The 18,192-nt window shown below is 39.9% G+C and overlaps 1 protein-coding gene and 1 non-coding gene across 9 annotated transcripts in view; both read left to right on the top strand.

The window, feature by feature from the left end:
* Positions 1-18,192, top strand: part of CKAP5 (cytoskeleton associated protein 5) — a 54,872-nt gene that overhangs the window by 33,114 nt on the left and 3,566 nt on the right. For 3 of the 8 annotated variants that reach the window (XM_075152226.1, XM_075152227.1, XM_075152228.1), the window contains exons 24-44: positions 381-509; positions 1,113-1,307; positions 1,961-2,096; positions 2,897-2,985; positions 3,774-3,884; positions 4,169-4,294; positions 4,997-5,146; positions 5,548-5,751; positions 7,017-7,152; positions 7,965-8,158; positions 10,004-10,176; positions 11,351-11,524; positions 11,961-12,081; positions 12,800-12,979; positions 13,429-13,616; positions 14,033-14,108; positions 14,903-15,091; positions 15,200-15,337; positions 15,869-15,952; positions 16,046-16,205; positions 17,931-18,085. In XM_075152226.1, the coding sequence (XP_075008327.1) occupies positions 381-509; positions 1,113-1,307; positions 1,961-2,096; positions 2,897-2,985; positions 3,774-3,884; positions 4,169-4,294; positions 4,997-5,146; positions 5,548-5,751; positions 7,017-7,152; positions 7,965-8,158; positions 10,004-10,176; positions 11,351-11,524; positions 11,961-12,081; positions 12,800-12,979; positions 13,429-13,616; positions 14,033-14,108; positions 14,903-15,091; positions 15,200-15,337; positions 15,869-15,952; positions 16,046-16,205; positions 17,931-18,085 (3,108 nt within the window). The remainder of the gene's footprint in view (positions 1-380; positions 510-1,112; positions 1,308-1,960; positions 2,097-2,896; positions 2,986-3,773; positions 3,885-4,168; positions 4,295-4,996; positions 5,147-5,547; positions 5,752-7,016; positions 7,153-7,964; positions 8,159-10,003; positions 10,177-11,350; positions 11,525-11,960; positions 12,082-12,799; positions 12,980-13,428; positions 13,617-14,032; positions 14,109-14,902; positions 15,092-15,199; positions 15,338-15,868; positions 15,953-16,045; positions 16,206-17,930; positions 18,086-18,192) is intronic. The other 5 variants (XM_075152229.1, XM_075152230.1, XM_075152231.1 and 2 more) reach the window with 3 other exon arrangements.
* Positions 12,131-12,241, top strand: LOC142083313 (small nucleolar RNA SNORD67). Its single transcript, XR_012674013.1, has one exon. It is a non-coding gene; the product is annotated as a small nucleolar RNA SNORD67 (small nucleolar RNA).

The following is an 18,192-nucleotide window of genomic DNA, read 5'->3' as shown; positions in this document are numbered from 1 at the left end:
TAAGCATTACATAAATCACTAACCTCATTCTTTAGCTTGTTTGAGAGTTAGGAGACTCCCAAAATTCTCATCAATGAATGGTAGCAAGTACAAAGTGCTTTTAAAGATACCCTTTGTCCCTCTTTATTAAACTTATTTTTTAAAAATGATGGTAGATAAGTATAGTGTCTGATTCAGTGATTTCTGCAACTGATACCATCACTAAAACGAAATTCTTCTGAATCTTAGACTTCTCAAGCAGTGAATAGAAATAGAGATTTGAAAGCCTGTGATGTAGAAGCTTTTTCCTTTCATGGGAAGGATGAATCTATTGCCTCTTCTGTTGTAATCTTCTGACCCCTCTTTAGGATTATTCTTCTTAAATCTTGTTCTTGCTACAGAATAACGTTCGTGCTGCTGCACTAGCAACTGTGAACGCCTGGGCTGAACAAACTGGCATGAAAGAGTGGTTGGAAGGGGAAGACCTGTCTGAGGAGCTCAAAAAAGAAAATCCTTTCCTGAGACAAGAGGTAGGCTTCTGTTAAGTAAACTTCTCCTTATGTGTGTCTAATCAAAATAACCTTACTTGCTATGGACTATGTTTATCTATGCAGACTGAAATGACACAATGCTACCATTATATGAGTAAACAAGTAGCTGTGTCTTCATACTGACATAAAATTGTTAAACCTCAAAAAGGTTAATAACGAGCTTTCTTCCTGCATGATAGCTGTCATTCAGAAATGTTTGTTTTGATCAGCATTTCAAGAGCTAGTGTGTTTTCCCTCAAATTAACCACATGGTAATGAAGACTAGAACTGAAGTGGAGGCATTAATATGTCTGAGGCTGATAAAGTGCAGCTGAAATTCTGATGTTGCTTTCAAAAGGAAGAAACAGCCTGTGCAGTCTTAAGAGACCAGGCTCCAAGTTTTAAGATAGCTGCATATTAACATACTGTACTTAATTTAAAATTTTTTTTTAATTGCTGACATGTAAGTTGATGTTGGTTAAGAATATTTGTCTGAACAAAGTTTGGGGTGGGTTTTTTTCCTATTTACATAGAGGTATGTGGGGCCTGACAGAGCACTGCGAGCGCTTCTTCAAAAACTTTTATTTTAAAACTTTCTTTCAGCTTCTTGGTTGGTTGGCTGAGAAGTTGCCTACCCTCCGTTCGGTTCCTTCTGATCTACTCTTGTGCGTGCCTCACCTGTACTCCTGCCTTGAAGATCGAAATGGGGATGTGCGTAAAAAGGCCCAGGATGCCCTGCCATTCTTTATGATGCATCTTGGCTTTGAGAAGATGGCAAAAGCCACTGGCAAGCTGAAGGTATTTCTGTCACTAAGATTAGATAATGTGACCTTGAATGAGTGGATATTAACAAGTCACATTCACAATCTCATGATATGCTGTCTTGAGTCATGTAAGCTTGTCTGCATTGAATATTTTCAGGGGGGCTGAAAATAGTATCAGGAGGCTGTGAGTTAGCTTTCTCTACTTCAGAAAGACTACTGCCACCACAAGTTTATCACTTCAGGAGCTTGACATTTATTCAATCTGCTTTTCTTCTGAAAAAAATCTACCTGCAGATAGCTTCCATACCAGTTACTGTCCAACTGTATGCCTTTGAACAAATGCTTTAAGGTGGCTTCTAGCAATTTGGTGTATCTTACGGACCCTTGAGTGCTGAATCACTGTTAGGGCACTCCATTAATGTCATAGGACCGCTCGCCTAGAACAGATTGCTGGTTCACATGTTTCCCATAGGTCTTGCAGAAGAAACTTAATGGAAAGGTGTTCTATCTCAGAACAGAAATACCTGAAAACATTGATGTTTTAAGATAAGTGTCCTGGAAGATGCTAAACAGAGAATAGCTTGTTTCAAACTACTGTCATTTTCCTTGTCTGTGGCATGTATTAGTAATCAGTATCACTAATCTTTCCAAATTTATCACTTCTTTTTTCCCCCTTCTGTTCTCCAGCCAACTTCCAAAGACCAGGTACTGGCCATGCTTGAGAAAGCCAAAGCCAACATGCCAGCCAAACCAGCTCCTCCTGCTAAAGCATCTTCCAGAGTGGTAGGGGGAGCAGCTCTGGCCAAATTCCAACCTGCATCAGGTAATCTCTCTTACATTCTGGGAAATGACTGAGAAAAGGGTGGGTTTTGAAGCTTTTTGACATGCTAGAGGAAGAAACATACTTAGCAGGAGGAGAGGAATTCAGCATAGTTAGGGTTACAGATAGCTGTGTTACCTAGTGAGTTCTGTCTGCAGTTCTGGTCTTACTTGCAGTTGAGTCAACTTCCAATGTAGGAGGGTTTTTCCTTTCCACACAACCATCTGTCAGCTGCTCTTTGGAAATATCTACTTGCTATTGAAGCTAAAACCCATGGACTAGAGGGGTTTTTTTTTGGTAACACTAATCTGATTTAATCTGATTTGTAACCTAACTTTTTTTTTTAAATGTTTTCACATTAATTTTTACCTGGACTGTTTCCTCAGCATAGCTCACTGTGGGGCTACCGGAATGCTTGTGCTGACACAATACAAAAGAAAGGGTAACAGGATTAGGGGACAGGTGATTTGAAGAAACAGTCCTGCGTTATCTCTCTTCTGGGGCTAGCTTGCCTGCTGAAACTGGGTGCAGCTACAGCTGTAGACATTAGCCTGCACAGTAGATGTGTGTGTGCATTGTTTTGACAATGACAAATTTGCGAACGTGTTATGATCTTAATTGTGAAAACTTTGTATGCTAACATGGAATTTAAGGAACTTTTTTTATGGGTCTAAAATCCTCAGACCTCTGTTTGATAAGCGTATTGTATGCATGAACAGTTTTTCTTCCTTCCTAAGAATGGAAAACTGTGCTGACCTAAAATGGGTTTGTTGGTAGTTTGAAATGGTCTATTGTTTCTCCAGCACTTGCTGAAGATTTGGGGTCCAATACCATGGAATCCAAGCCTGATCCCAAAAAAGCCAAAGCAGGAGGAGCCTCCTCTAAAGCTAAGGTATGTTGTTTTCATTTTGTATAAGATCAGTTCTATGAAGTTAATAGCTGTAGTTCGCTAATGTAGGTAGAAGAACGTAGCCCTTGCTAGGGACTGCTTTTACTGAGAATCTTTATGCTTGTCTGAGTTCTGAAATGGCAGGTGCTCCCATATCATTTACTTAATCACTACTTTTGTCATTACCTATTTCATTCTTAAAGTCTGTGTTGTCAAAAATGCAGTCTTGTGAGCAGCTCAGTCTATGTTCTAAATCTGCTTGGCCTCCTTGATTTCATGCTGTTGAGAATTCATTCTTACCATTGCAGTTCCAATGTTATACTTTGAACTGTAATTTTGAACCCATGTATCAAAAGAAATTGATCTCGCCTTTACTGCATGAAGGGTAAAATGTTCTCAATCACAAGTGCAAAAAGGGAAGGAAGATGCTTAAATGCATAATAATAATCTCAACTGTTTTGTATTACAGCATTTTTTTTGCTATTAACTTTAAAGTTTGTCCTGTGTGTGTAACTAAAAAAACCCCAAATTATTCCACAGTCCCATTGCTTCCATTGTCTAAAGTAGTGCTGTAACAAGAACATTTGATGTAGGTCCAGATTCATGGCAGGAATGAACGGAACAAACCTTGAAGGATGTTGTAGATTTGCCTAAGTCGATGTATTCTTCTGTCAAAACTCTGATGCTAGAGTTAATGCCTTTGCTGTGAACGCATTAAAAGGTTTGGAGTGGTAACTCTTAAAAGTAAATAGCTGTCTCACAACAAAGCCTTTTCTGTGGCTTATTTACAGCAGTCAGATGTTAATAGCGGTATGTCCAAGGGCAATACCAGCCTGTCCAAAGCTAATACAAGCCTCAGCAAAGGCAGTATCGGTCTGACAAAGAACAAATCTATCAAACAGGTACCACGTTGGGTTTTAGGGATGCGTGTGGGTGACTAGCGCACTGGTTGAGAGTGATGTGTCATATTTCACAGGGTACTACTGCACACACTGTCATGGGTATTGCTTCCACAGCAGCAGAGCACATACTTTTAAAATCCTAATCAACGTTATTCTTTCCAGCTTCTCTCTGGCTTTTGTACACATAGGCAGCATGAGATTGGCTGGTATCTAATGCTTGTAGTTGCTGGGACTGAGGTGTATGTATGTCTTGTGTTGCCTGTTAATACCTTGCTTTTTTTCAGGGTGTACAGGGGAAGAAAGTGCTAAGCAAGCCTAATTTGAAGGAAGATGATGATAAATCGGGTCCTATTTTTATCATAGTCCCAAATGGGAAAGAACAGAGGATGAAAGATGAGAAAGGTCTGAAGGTGAGAAAAATCTGAATGTATTCACAAGTTTTGAAGGAGTGTAATTTTAACCCATTCTTTTGGTTTTTAATTTAGAATTGAACATGCTATGGCATGAAAGTGCTAGTCTCTGTCCATCCCTTGGATTGATTATCTAGTTCTTCAGTTGACTTTCACAGGCCAGTATCTGGTTTACTGTGGTGTTTCTCTTCTGATTTCCAAATTTTGTGCATTTATACGCTCTCATAAAAGCCAAAGGTCTTTTTACAACTTCCAAGAGATGGTCTTCAGTTGTGAAGTATCATCAAGTTTTTACCTGAAAACAGTTGACTAATTTCAGAGTTCTAGTATAGATTGTAAATGTTTTAATATACTTATTTTGAACAGCCCCGCTTCTCAAGCTTGTCTTTTGTAGGGGAATTCTGTTACTTTAAACATGCATGTTACTTGTAACTTGCTAGTAAATAGGCCTATCTATAGCTTAAAAACAACCACTTTAATTAAGTGATAATAATTAAGATAATGGCCTAAAGATAACCACTCCACATAGAGGAAAATTTTTCATGTAAGCCAAGGTGAGCAAACACCACTGAATTTTTCCCATTCCTTGTTGATAATGAGAAGACTTTGAAAACAGATTCTAAAGCAGAATTAAAAGGGATGCAGTTCTTTCAGGAAGAAAAGATATTGCTTGCTTTGAGTTCCAAATGCTGCCTTTTACAGGTGTTAAAGTGGAATTTCACTACTCCCCGTGATGAATATATTGAGCAGCTAAAAACTCAGATGTCCAGTTGTGTGGCCAAATGGCTACAGGATGAGATGTTTCATGCAGACTTTCAGCACCACAACAAAGCACTGGCTGTTATGATTGAGGTGAGTTTGCATCTGTGGTAATAGATGAATTGTATAGAATTATTCTCTGCTATGAAAGATTCTGCTTGAATTAAAATCAAATAGGAATTCTCTGAGGAGCCAGGGGTCATCATTCTGTGATTGAAACCTTAACATGTATAGAAATAATTTTCAGAGGAATTATGAAGTTGGTATTAATATTGTTTCTTGGGAGAAGAGAAAATTTCCTCACTGGAGACTTCTCCTAGGATTTCAGAAATCTGTGTAAGTTAAAAGTGAGTACTTACGATTCTAGGAATCAATCAATAAAAGTAGACCGTCTTATCAGGCATAGCTTTTCCTTATTCTCTGTTTTTTTTCTTGAACAGTGTGTTTCATTTTGCGCAACCTAGTTGTTTTTGTTTTTTTTTTTTCCCTTCAAGCACTTGGAGAGTGAAAAAGATGGAGTCATCAGCTGCCTGGATCTGATCTTAAAATGGCTTACCCTGCGGTTCTTTGATACCAACACAAGTGTTTTGATGAAAGCACTTGAATACCTTAAATTGCTTTTCAATTTGCTTAGTCAAGAAGAGTATCACCTTACTGAAAATGAAGCATCCTCTTTCATTCCATATCTTATCCTAAAGGTACTGTTCATTGTACAGAAACTAACCTTATTTTTCATGAGGAATATAGTGGGATACCATCAAACACTCTAATATGTTCATTCCAAATATATTGTGAATGGTGTTAAATCCAGTTGGCAGCCGGTCACGAGCGGTGTTCCGCAGGGCTCAGTATTGGGGCCAGTTCTGTTCAATATCTTCATCAATGATCTGGATGAGGGGATCGAGTGCACCTTCAGTAAGTCTGCAGACGACACCAAGTTGAGTGGGAGTGTGCGTTTGCTTGAGGGTAGGAAGGTTCTACAGAGGGACCTGGACAGGCTGGATCGATGGGCCAAGCCCAACTGTATGAGGTTCAACAAGGCCAAGTGCCGGGTCCTGCACTTCGGCCACAACAACCCCAGGCAACGCTACAGGCTTGGGGAAGAGTGGCTGGAAAGCTGCCCGGAGGAAAAGGACCTGGGGGTGCTGGTCGACAGCCGGCTGAACATGACCCAGCAGTGTGCTCAGGTGGCCAAGAAGGCCAACGGCATCCTGGCCTGTATCAGAAATAGCGTGGCCAGCAGGAGCAGGGAGGTGATTGTGCCCCTGTACTCGGCCGTGGTGAGGCCGCACCTCAAATCCTGTGTTCAGTTTTGGGCCCCTCACTACAAGAAGGACATGGAGGTGCTGGAGTGTGTCCAGAGAAGGGCAACGAAGCTGGTGAAGGGCCTGGAGCACAAGTCTGATGAGGAGCGGCTGAGGGAACTGGGGTTGTTTAGCCTGGAGAAGAGGAGGCTGAGGGGAGACCTCATCGCGCTCTACAACTACCTGAAAGGAGGTTATAGCGAGGTGGGGGTCGGTCTCTTCTCCCAAGTAACAAGCGATAGGACGAGAGGAAATGGCCTCAAGTTGCGCCAAGGGAGGTTTAGATTGGGTATTAGGAACAATTACTTCACTGAAAGGTTGTCAAGCATTGGAACAGGCTGCTCAGGGAAGTGGTTGAGTCACGATCCCTGGAGATATTTAAAAGACGTGTAGAAGTGGCACTTAGAGACATGGTTAGTGGTGGACTTGGTAGTGTTAGGTTAATGCTTGGACTCAATCTTAAGGGTGTCTTCCAACCTAAATGATCCTATGATTCTATATTGCATATTTGCCTTTAAAAGTCTTTTACCAAAAAGGATTTTTGCATTGAGAATAATTCTGACTTTCCTAACATTTTTTAGACTAATCGACAGTATCGTGACTCTGTTTAAAATATTCTGTATTTCTTCCCCTCTTTTTTTTTTTGACTTTTCCCCTAGGTAGGAGAACCGAAAGATGTCATCCGCAAGGATGTACGTGCCATTCTTAACAGGATGTGTCTCATCTATCCAGCCAGCAAGATGTTCACTTTCATCATGGAGGGAACAAAATCCAAAAACTCAAAACAGCGTGCAGGTGGGAAATGGCGTGATGAACTGGGCAATTGCAAAGTACTTGAAATTGTTTTGGTTTGCATCTTGAAAAACCCAGCATAATAACATTCGGTCGAATGTGAGATTTGCCTATGTATAGCATTTTATGCAAATGCTTGTAGGTGTTTAAAGGATCGGATTTTAAAGTAGTATCATCTTGCTTTTTATTTTTGGTGTCTTTGTACCTTCTGAAGATGAGCAATCTGTTAAATTGCTATCAGCAATAAGATTATGAGTCTTCCTTGAGTAGGCTTGTTGTCTTAGTGAAACAGAACTGGGGAGAACAGTGACAATACTATTGTCCAAGTGACTAAGGGAATCAGTTAATCTGATCAAGACTTTGGAAAGAAACGTCTCTACACTGTACATCTGTCTCAACTTGATTATAGAAATTATTTGTGGTATGGTGTTTCAAACACCTAGTCACCTTTGAAACATCTTATCCTGATATAACCAGAAAGTTAAATTATATACATAATATAGCATTGCAAGCTTACAACTGTCTAAATTACCTAGATGTGAAGTTAACTGTAACATTGCTCATATATGGTAATGGGAAATATTTGAAGAGTATAGGGATGACTGACAGCTTTTAGATGCTATCTGTGTGAAGTAGTCTGAACCTTTAGTTTACTATTCATCCCATAAATCACCTGGAGTATATCCATCATCAGCATTGTGATTGATACTTCTTTACAATGAATGTTCAAGTTGTGCAAGCAACACAGAAATGGGGAGGGCTCTCTTCCCAGCAGCTTTAAACTTGAATGTGCACGTGTCATTTTCTTCCTTCAGAATGCCTGGAAGAGCTTGGATGTCTGGTTGAATCATATGGCATGAATGTATGCCAGCCAACTCCAGGGAAAGCCTTAAAAGAAATGGCAACTCATATTGGCGATAGGGACAACACCGTGCGCAATGCTGCGCTCAACACCATTGTGACTGTCTATAATGTTCATGGCGACCAAGTGTTCAAGCTGATTGGAAATGTGAGTGTAATTGGAAATAAGACTTTTCCCACCTCCCCCTCTACCCCCGAATCCTTAGACTTTTGTAGGGGATTAGCACTGTTTTGCTTGTCATGGTACATCTTGCTGTTGATGTCAGGAGCATTTTGTAATGTTGAAAATAACTTGCTTACACCATAGATCCTCTAAAAGTTAGTTGGTTAATCCCTGATTGTGGGTTATATAACCTGGGTGTTCATCAATGAAAAACTAAGTTGGAAGAAATGAGCAAAACACTGACTTTCATGGGAATTAAATTGTTTATAAAGAGTAACTTGCTTTGTAGTCAACTGTAGGTAACACTTGTGATTTAGAATGATATTTGGATAACTTATTTGGCCAAGTAAGTTTAGTTGTTGGGGCTCCATCAAGTGCTCTCAGCTTTTTTTTAATGCTTATCTCCACCAACTGCTTTGCAGTTGAAGTCTGGTAAGTTTGGTTTGTTTGCTTTATCTTATTGCACTCCAGTGCTTAAGGTCTGTGTCGGTACTGTGTTGCTTTGCATTGCTGCTGTTTTGTTCTCTAGAAATCAAACTTAGCCATGTCATCTAAAATGCAGTAAAAGTTAAAGGTGGCAAAACTCAGTTTCCAGTCTCCAGCAGTGGAAAGCTAGTTCACTGTGTTGTCTACAATTATTGTGCATAACAGATTAAGTACACTAAATTCTAATCTGAATCAAGAGCTATGAGACCATTTTTTTCCTGTTCTGTTCTCTGAATTTGTGGTCTTGGTAATGTTTCTAGCAGCACTTAAACTGATTGGAATATGATAGATATGTTAATGCCTGTATGAATTTTTTGTGTTGTGTTATATGCCATAGTGCATACAACCTATTGGATGGATATTTTATGGAGTACGATGAGCAAGGAAGCAAGGCTGCCTCTTCCCCCCCCCCCTTCTCTCTTTCCAGCTTCCTGAAATGTTGAAATTTAATGTGATGCTTATTTTCTCTAGTAACCATCTCCATGAGAATTAATGTTGCATTTCCATTAACATTTTAGATTCCCACTTTATTTTAACTATTGTTCAGAGTGCAATCTGCCTCCTCCTCAGTGTTACATAGTCCATTTGCTTTTGGATTTCCAAGGTTAAGAAAAGAACTGTAGCACCTGAACCATTCAGCCCCTTCTAACCGTGGCTTTCTGAGCTTCAGTATGGTCCGTCTAGTCCCAAAACGTATGGCTTTTCAGGAAGGTTTCCAAATTATAGGGATGCTGGAGAGTACTTCCCACAAAATTGTCACGGCTACTTTTGCTCAAATTTTGGTGTTGGTAACCTTCGGTCCTGTGGGTAAGCAGATACGTATGATTCTTTTCACCGCATGAGTTGGAGTGTTCAGTTGGCGTAGCTTGTGTTCAGGTTAAGTTATGAGGACATTGAACAAGTCAACTGTTAGAAGGACTCTGGCTTCTGTGGCAGGGCCCATAGTGTTAAAGCATTACCTGGGCTCCTAATAGGGGCTATAGAAAGGTGGGTGGGGATTTTTTGTTTGGTTGGGTTTTTGCAGCAACACAAGCGACGATTAGAAACACATGATAGTACCATAGTTTGAATTCAAGATGACTTGTTTCTTAGAAATTATGTGGGCTAGAAATAGCTGTATTCAGTATTACAGCTTGTCAATATGGGTTAATTACCTCCTGAAGTAGCATCTGGCAGTCCAGAGTGGCCCTATTAGATTGCTGCTAGATGGTAGTATTGACAGCTCCTACCCTTGGTATTAGAGAACTTCAGTCTACAGTAATAAGTGGTATACCTCCTATAGGTGACCAAGATTTCTAAAATCTGTACAACTTTAAATTGAGTGAAAGCGTTGTGTGTTTATAGCTTTCTGAGAAAGACATGAGCATGCTGGAGGAAAGAATAAAACGGTCAGCCAAGAGACCGTCTGCTGCTCCAGTGAGACAGGCAGAGGAGAAACCTCAGCGTACTCAAAACATCAGCGCTAACGCTAGCATGCTGCGGAAGGGACCAGCTGAGGACATGTCCTCCAAACTCAAGTATGTAATGATACATTATGGTCTGTAGCCTGCATAGTGTATGTGCTAATATCACATCTGGCCATGTTATTTTAGTTCTTGTATCATCATCTTTGCATGTTGTGAAAATTGGCCAAATAATATAAAACAAAATGTCTGAAACTTTTTTTTGTCTTGTCTGTCTTGAAATCTTTCTAAATGGTCTTGTGCCTTTTTTCACTGCTTCTCCATGGACAGAATTATGTATCGCACTTATAGGATGTAAGTACTGCCCACTAACTCCTTGGTAGCAAGGCTCTTGTATTTTTCAATTTCTATCCTAGTCATCCCTTCTTGAGGGTGACAGGTTTATCATGGCCAGTTCTAGGTTATTTACAGGTCTCTGACTTAAAGAAAAGAAAGAAACCAAAAATACGGGTTTCTGCCAAGGTGACCGTAGATCAAACTGCAGGCAGACGTGGCACTTCCACGTTAAGCAGCTGTTAGAAGTATTGGGAGAACTTCCTATGTGTTGCATTAAACTTGGTGTTGATTGGACCCTGTTCTTAACTTGTTAGGGCAGACATACAGCACAGAACTGGATGAGGCTGTGTCAATCCTAGAGCCTGAAGCAACAGTACCAGAAACAAAAAGCTCAGAAACTGTATTCCTTGTCACCTGCTCATTATCTTGGAATAAAAGTTCCTGTTGAGAACTATGTATTAGAACGTTTCCTTGAAAAATCTAATATGCAGCACAAGTCATGTGGGATGCTGGGAGTCCTAGCTTCAGATGAGCTTGCAAGGTTGCTATGAACATATGCATCCTATCCATCATTTTTTTTTTTTTTTAAAAAAAAAAAAAAGCCACTCATTAACTTTGACACTATATTCCATTAATACTACTTTAAACTGTGCTAGATATCTCTCAAAATGAGCTGGTGCATACCTATCACAGATGCAGGGGGTCTCATGGTGGGTTATAAGAGAAACTAGGAAGGCAAGTAACTAGCAGCTGCTCTTCTGACCTACGAAAGCTTGTTTTACTAATGGCTAGGGGAAAGGCAAAGGGGGTTATTAGGGGGTTTGAATAAAATCAGAACTTCAAAATCCATGCTATTCTATTATGAGAGCTTTAGGGCTACCAGTGGATGCTAGTGCTAGTACTCTTGTCTCTTGTGTATATATAATAAACACCGCTCTCCTGGTTTCTATAGCCAAAATCGCAACATGGGCAGTCACTCTGAGACAACGCATACGGTTCCACGGGAATTTCAGCTGGATCTTGATGAAATTGAAAATGACAACGGTACTGTCAGATGTGAGATGCCAGCACTTGTACAGCACAAACTAGATGACATCTTTGAGCCAGTCTTGATTCCTGAGCCCAAGTGAGTCTAGTTTTAACTCCTAAGTGAAACCAGTAGGACTACTTGAAAACTCTTTTGAGAAGCTGAATTGACCATGCTAGTTTCTACATTCAGACTTGTTTACACAAGAAAGTAGTGTCAGCTAATTTGAAGAGAGGTGTCAAAGCGACTGTCTGTTCTACTGTTCTGGAATCTGGAGGGCAGTTACTTCTAATGAAAAACCTGAGTTCTGCTTATGTGTTTTTATAGTAAAAGGATCTTGAGTTTATAAATGCATCATCAGTGTCTTTACAAGTAGTGCAATAGACATGTTAAAAGGAATGATTCCTTCCTTGAGTATCCTCTGTGAAGAATGAAATCCTTTTCCCTTATCTCTAAACTCTCATTGAAATATAGCAGTTCAGTGTAAATTATTCTCTCCAAAGAGTAATGAATCCTGTTTTCTTCAACTGTTTAGAATCCGTGCTGTGTCCCCACACTTTGATGACATGCACAGTAACACAGCTTCTACTATCAACTTTGTCATTTCCCAAGTAGCCAGTGGTGATATAAATACAAGCATCCAGGCTCTGGCACAGGTAAGCGAATTAAGGTAACAACTAATCACACTCTAGTAAACTATTGGTCTGCGAGGGTGATGAGTTGCACTGTGGTGGAGCAATCGCGTCAGGTGACGTGGACTCTGCTCAGAATCTCCCTGGTGACAAGACTAAGTGCACAGGGGCCATCTGACTCGCTTTAGCAATAGAAATTCCACTTGAATGATGTAGAATAGACTCTTAACACAGAAGCACTAAAAAAAAAAACAAAAACAAAAAAAATCCCAAATGTATCTCTTTGTTTTTGTCAAGTATCTGTGCTATAAGTTTGAAAAAGCCAGTTAAGCCAGTGAGACTTAACTTTTAAATGCAAAGTGTTTTACAGATCTTCAGCAAGAGAATTGTCTTGCCTCATAGCTTTTACATGTTTCTGGGGTGGCTTTAACTACTTGGAAGTATTTTATCCAGAAGATTTCATAAAGCTGTTAATTCCAGAATCCGTAATGCAACATTTCATGTTTTCATTTGTGTACAGGATAGGACTGCAGTTCTCTAAAAGATCAATAATTCGTTGTATTGGGATTAGCATTAGAAGTTTGTGGCTACTGATTTCAGGTGAAAGCTTAGAATACAAGTGCCTTGGCAAATGGATTGGTCAGGGCAAGACCTTTCCTATAGAAGAGTTTTTAAATTATAGTTATTTTGCACTGTTCGCATTATGTTGACTTTACTTGGGTGTTTTGTTTTTGAATCTTAGATTGATGAGGTTCTCAGACAGGAAGACAAAGCAGAAGCTATGTCTGGCCACATTGACCAATTCCTAATAGCTACATTTATGCAGCTTCGGCTAATCTACAATACGCACATGGCAGATGAGAAGCTAGACAAAGATGAGATAGTCAAACTTTACAGCTGTATTATTGGGAGCATGATCTCGGTAAGGCTTTGACTTAAAAGTTAAGGTGAAGAGCAAATAATTTCTGTGCAGAAGTTGCAGGAGAATGGAATGGTTAACTTACTATTGAGTCTTATTTATGAAGGTTTGTTGCTAATTGTCTGCTCACCAATGCATCTTTTGAGAGGGAGAGGGGAATGAGAAATTGGGGAAGGGAGGAAGGTCTGTTTGTTGCTTCTACAGAATACAGCCACTCTAACACTTTTATTAAGCTCTGTTTTAATATTCCTTACCTTTTGAGTGCTTAGTTGGTGGCCTAAGTATTTTCAGAAGTCACTCAGTCGAAATAACTTTCTTCCTAGTTGCATTTTTATTGTTTAATATTGAGGGGATGGAGGGATGTCAAATGGTTTGACAGTGTAGTCTAGATAAATCCCTACAGTAAAGCTTTGCGTGCAGGGAAAACTTCTAATACTGTCTTCAATTTGTAGCTATTTCAGATAGAGAGTCTGGCTCGAGAGGCCTCCACTGGTGTGCTGAAGGACCTAATGCATGGTCTTATTACATTAATGCTGGATTCTCGGGTTGAAGACCTTGAGGAGGGTGAGCAGGTCATCCGATCAGTCAACCTCTTGGTAGTGAAAGTTCTGGAGAAGTCTGACCAGACCAACATCTTGAGGTATATAATGAAAATTGTGCTATTACTGCTTCTCTTTACCCATTCTTGTGTGTTCCTCGAATGGCTGAGTTTGTTAGTCATTCTGTAAGCAAAGAATGATGTCTGTAGAATCATTCCGCTGGCTAATGAAGCATTATCACTGATCGTCAGTGGTGATCAGAATTTGACTGCACAATCTGCACAGCTGGAGGCAGGCTAAACGAACCAGCTTAGTATGATTTTATGTCCGTTGTAGTTCAGCAGACTGCCTCTTAAACTCACATAACATACTAGAATGAAAGAAAGAGCCGTTACGCAACGTGACGTAAACTGCTGGACAAACCCCAGTCTCTGGTGTGGTATTCTGTGGGGAATTGGCATCTATTTTTCTGTGGAGCGCTTTCCCTGTGTAACTATTATAAATTTATTCCTTCTAGTGCTCTGCTTGTTTTGCTCCAAGACAGTCTGCTAGCAACAGCCAGCTCTCCTAAGTTTTCAGAACTTGTCATGAAGGTGAGCCTGTAGTAGAGGTTTTGAACTTACTTGGTTTATCTGAATCAGCTTAGCTGAAACAACAGATATGTTTTAAAAAAAAAAATTGGTGACCATAACTTGAAATATTTCTTACAACTCCTATAATTATAATCTTATAATTAGATGTTACATATACTGACGACTTGTATGCCAAGAGGGAGCTTAATACCTGCTAATAGTTTACAGAAGCTTGTGCACACTAACACAAACTCCATACAGGGGTGTGCAGTCACCTGCTGGACTTATTTGCTTAGGCACAGCGCTGTACTATGGATTCAAACAGTCCCAGGCTGGAGCTGGCTTGTATTTTGTCATCTCGAAGGATAGGCAGAGTGAACATGCAAATGTTTGCGTTTAAAGCATGGGTGTGATCTTTTTTTTGTAATACAACACCCTTTTGTATCTGGCATGATTTAAAGACAACTTCGGTGTTCTTAATGAGGTTAAACCTAAAGAACCCACGCTATGTGTGGGTGTACATAGCGCATATGCATTATCTGCTGAAATTTCTTCATGCAAAGCGTTCAGTCTCCTGTTATTGGTAGAGAAGTCAGCACTGCTTTTGTGCATCAGCTCTAAAGAAGGATCTGGATACAGTACAGCTAGTTACAAAGAGAAAGTATGTACCAGTGCAAATATAGCTTGAGCAGGCAGACCTGCATCGTGTCTGCATGCGGCAGCAGAGTGAAATGACAATTTTGTGTAATCTCTCCTTATATAATTAAATGCTTCTTCCTTGAGTTGTCTTGCTTTAAGTCAGCCTCTCGTTCCAGTGTCTGTGGAGAATGGTGCGACTTCTTCCGGAAACCATTAATAGCATCAATCTGGATCGCATTCTACTGGATATCCACATTTTCATGAAGGTCTTTCCCAAAGAGAAGCTGAAGCAATGTAAGAGTGAGTTTCCTATAAGGACACTGAAGACTCTGCTTCACACGCTGTGCAAGCTGAAAGGGCCCAAGGTCAGAGCAGTCGCTAGTCATGTACTTTTAAATTGGATGTTCATGCAGTCGCTAAAGCTTTTCCTTCTTTTTTTTTTTTTTAATTTATTCCCTTTTTTCTCTTTTTAGATCTTAGATCATTTAACAATGATAGACAACAAAAATGAGTCTGAGCTGGAGGCTCACCTGTGTAGAGTAATGAAACACACCATGGACCAGTCTGGAAGCAAAGCTGATAAGGATACAGAAAAAGGGGCTTCTCGCATAGTAAGTAACGTAAATGTGTTGGTAGGGAGAGGGAATGTAAAGCAACTTATTTAAGAAACAAGCTTGATTTTGTGATTGTGGAATATGAAGTAGTAATTGCCTTTTAAACATGCAACTAGTGTTGGAAATACTCTTCTAGTTTCCCTTTTATTTGTGGCTGTTTTGGGAACTTGCAGTGTGTTTCTGTTACTACCTGAACATTCTGTGCACATCCCAGGCTGAAGTGCTCTCCAGGACATTCAGGTGTGCAGCATAGGTTTCATGCTGCCTCATACTGCATTTGATCTACTAAAAGTTAACCATACCCAAAACAGGTTTTGAACACTGGCTTCTCAGGAGTCCTACGGCTTGATGACGTCCTTGCTGTCATTCTTTGTAAACAGTGGCAATGTAAAACCCTACTCGCTTCAAGGTTTTCTTCCTCTTGGAAGCTCTGTATCCAGCTAGCAGGTCTGAGGGCACTGTGGGTTCGTCTAACTTCCCTTAATTTTTATTCACTTTGTTTTAAGAAGTTTCCTTTTATTTATTTAGGAGGAAAAGGCTTCGAAGGCCAAAGTTAATGATATTTTGGCAGAAATATTTAAGAAGATTGGCTCCAAGGAGAACACTAAGGAGGTAAGTGCTCCCTTCCTGCAAGGAGGAGGGCATGATACATTAGAATGGTGTATGCAACAGCTGTAGTAACGCACAGGAACTCTTCCCTCCCAGGGTCTGGCAGAGCTCTACGAATACAAAAAGAAATATTCTGATGCAGACATTGAGCCCTTCCTGAAAAACTCCTCCCAGTTCTTCCAGAGCTATGTGGAAAGAGGCCTCCGGCTGATAGAAACAGAACGGGAGGGGAAAGGACGCATTGCTGCTTCTACAGGTACATGTCATAGCAAAACTGATTGATTTATGAGAAGCAGAGATATAAGGAGAGCAGTTACATGTCCGCTGGTAGAAACTAATATTTGCAGATGTTTATGGATTTCCAAAGCAAGTCACGTATTTTCTTGGCACTTGTGTTGCTTCATGAGGCACAATTTGCAGGGGCTATGCATTCTTTGTTTACAAAAAAAGATGTTATAACCATCGTCACACTAAATGTAGAAAACATCTGAAAGGCTTAGTGAACAAGTGGTTCTAATTCGTATCCTGTAATGTGGGTTGAACATTAGCCTGTGCTTCATGTGTGTGGTATCAAGAATTGTTTCTGCGAAGTATACAGTATAACAGCAGCAGCTTTCAGGTTCTCCTTTTACCTTTTGGTTACTAAAATGGTACAGGAGGTTTTCTGATAGAGTATCGTTTACTGTGGAATCAAAAAGTTTATTTTAAATAACTTGAACTGTTTCTATAGCAGTCTTTGTGATGACCCCTTTCCAATAAATCAGCTTTTTAATTGGATAAATTACTGTAAAACACTTAGTTTGTTAGTGAGTCTTTTCATTGCAGATAAGCACAAATGAGTATTTAATGCACTATTAGGGAGGGAAGGTGACAAATGATTAGCTGACAGTAAAAACTGATATACAGTCTGGCAAAACTACCTTCAACTTTCATTTCTTTCACATTTCACAGTGTCCTGTGAGACTTTAGCTTTTTCTTCTGCTACTGTTCCTTCTCCTATCCCTGTATTGTAAATTACTTTAGGAAGACGATGTAAGTTTCTTTCAGAACCTCCTAAATGTATCTGACTAGATAGGACAGAAAATTCCACCTTTCATCCTAAAAGTCTGTACAACCAAGTTAGTTCAACAGTTAGAGATTTCAAAACAGAATTTATGTGCCCCAATTTTGTCTTTTTTTTTTTCCCCCTTGCTAACTATAATAGTTTGATATAATAAAGGATATTGTTCCATCTTGCAACTGTGCTTTATTTAGACTAAAGTATAAATGCTTAACCTTAATTCTCCTTTTACGTATTTTAAATACCCTTGCAGTAAACTAGTGAAAACAAATCCCTGTCCACGCCAAGTCTTAGAACTTGCCATTCATTTCAGAATGGAAAGGTTTTTTTCATAATTTAAAATCCTTTCCTAGTCTTTTGGTAGGGAAGCTTTAAAAACCTTGCTACCTGCCTTCCAGAAATCACTATTTCAGATGGAATTGGAAGAAGCAGCAGCTTGAAGTTACCCGAACGAGAGGTAAAGAGGGGTTAGAATCAGTGGTGAGGTCTGCCCAGAAGTACTACTAAACTTAGAAAAAGACAGAAGACTCCAAATATTTCCCATCCTGCGAATTGCTGAGTTCTCTCTGTTGGACATCATGGTTACTGCTGATCCACATCTGCTGATCAGCATCTTCCTGTTCCCCCACTGTCGTCTTCAGCTGTCGGCTTCAGCACTACTTCTGGAGCTACTCTGCTGCCGCTTCTTTAATGTCTCAATTTCTTTTCTTGGTTTTCAATTGTCACTCTTGCAAGGAAGTGAAAGAGCTGATATGCCTATACTAGCAAATGCTTGGTAATTTATAGGTTTGTTGATTCTTCATCCATTGCATCTTATTTCAAGGAACTGACCAAAAGGCTTACACTTTTTTGATGGTTTTAATCTTTTTTTTTTTTTTTTTTTACTTTTGTTTTTCCTCCCCCCTTCCCCTCATCCTCCAGGAATTTCTCCTCAGATGGAAGGAACGTGTGTTCCTGCTTCTACCCACACTGTATCTTCATCTATAGGAAACACAAATGGGGAGGAAGTGGGGCCTTCAGTTTACTTGGAAAGATTAAAAATCCTCAGGCAGCGTTGTGGCCTTGACAACGCAAAGGTATTGTACTTGACAACACTTGTAAATCCCCAGGGGAGGCACTTCATTTGCACTTTTTTTAAGAATTCAAATGACTGTTTTTTCTGTGCCAAAGGCAGATTCCAGTG

The sequence above is a fragment of the Calonectris borealis genome, chromosome 5 (assembly GCF_964195595.1).
Source record: "Calonectris borealis chromosome 5, bCalBor7.hap1.2, whole genome shotgun sequence".
Taxonomy (NCBI): Eukaryota; Metazoa; Chordata; class Aves; order Procellariiformes; family Procellariidae; genus Calonectris; species Calonectris borealis.
This window is presented reverse-complemented; position numbering and strand designations above follow the sequence as displayed.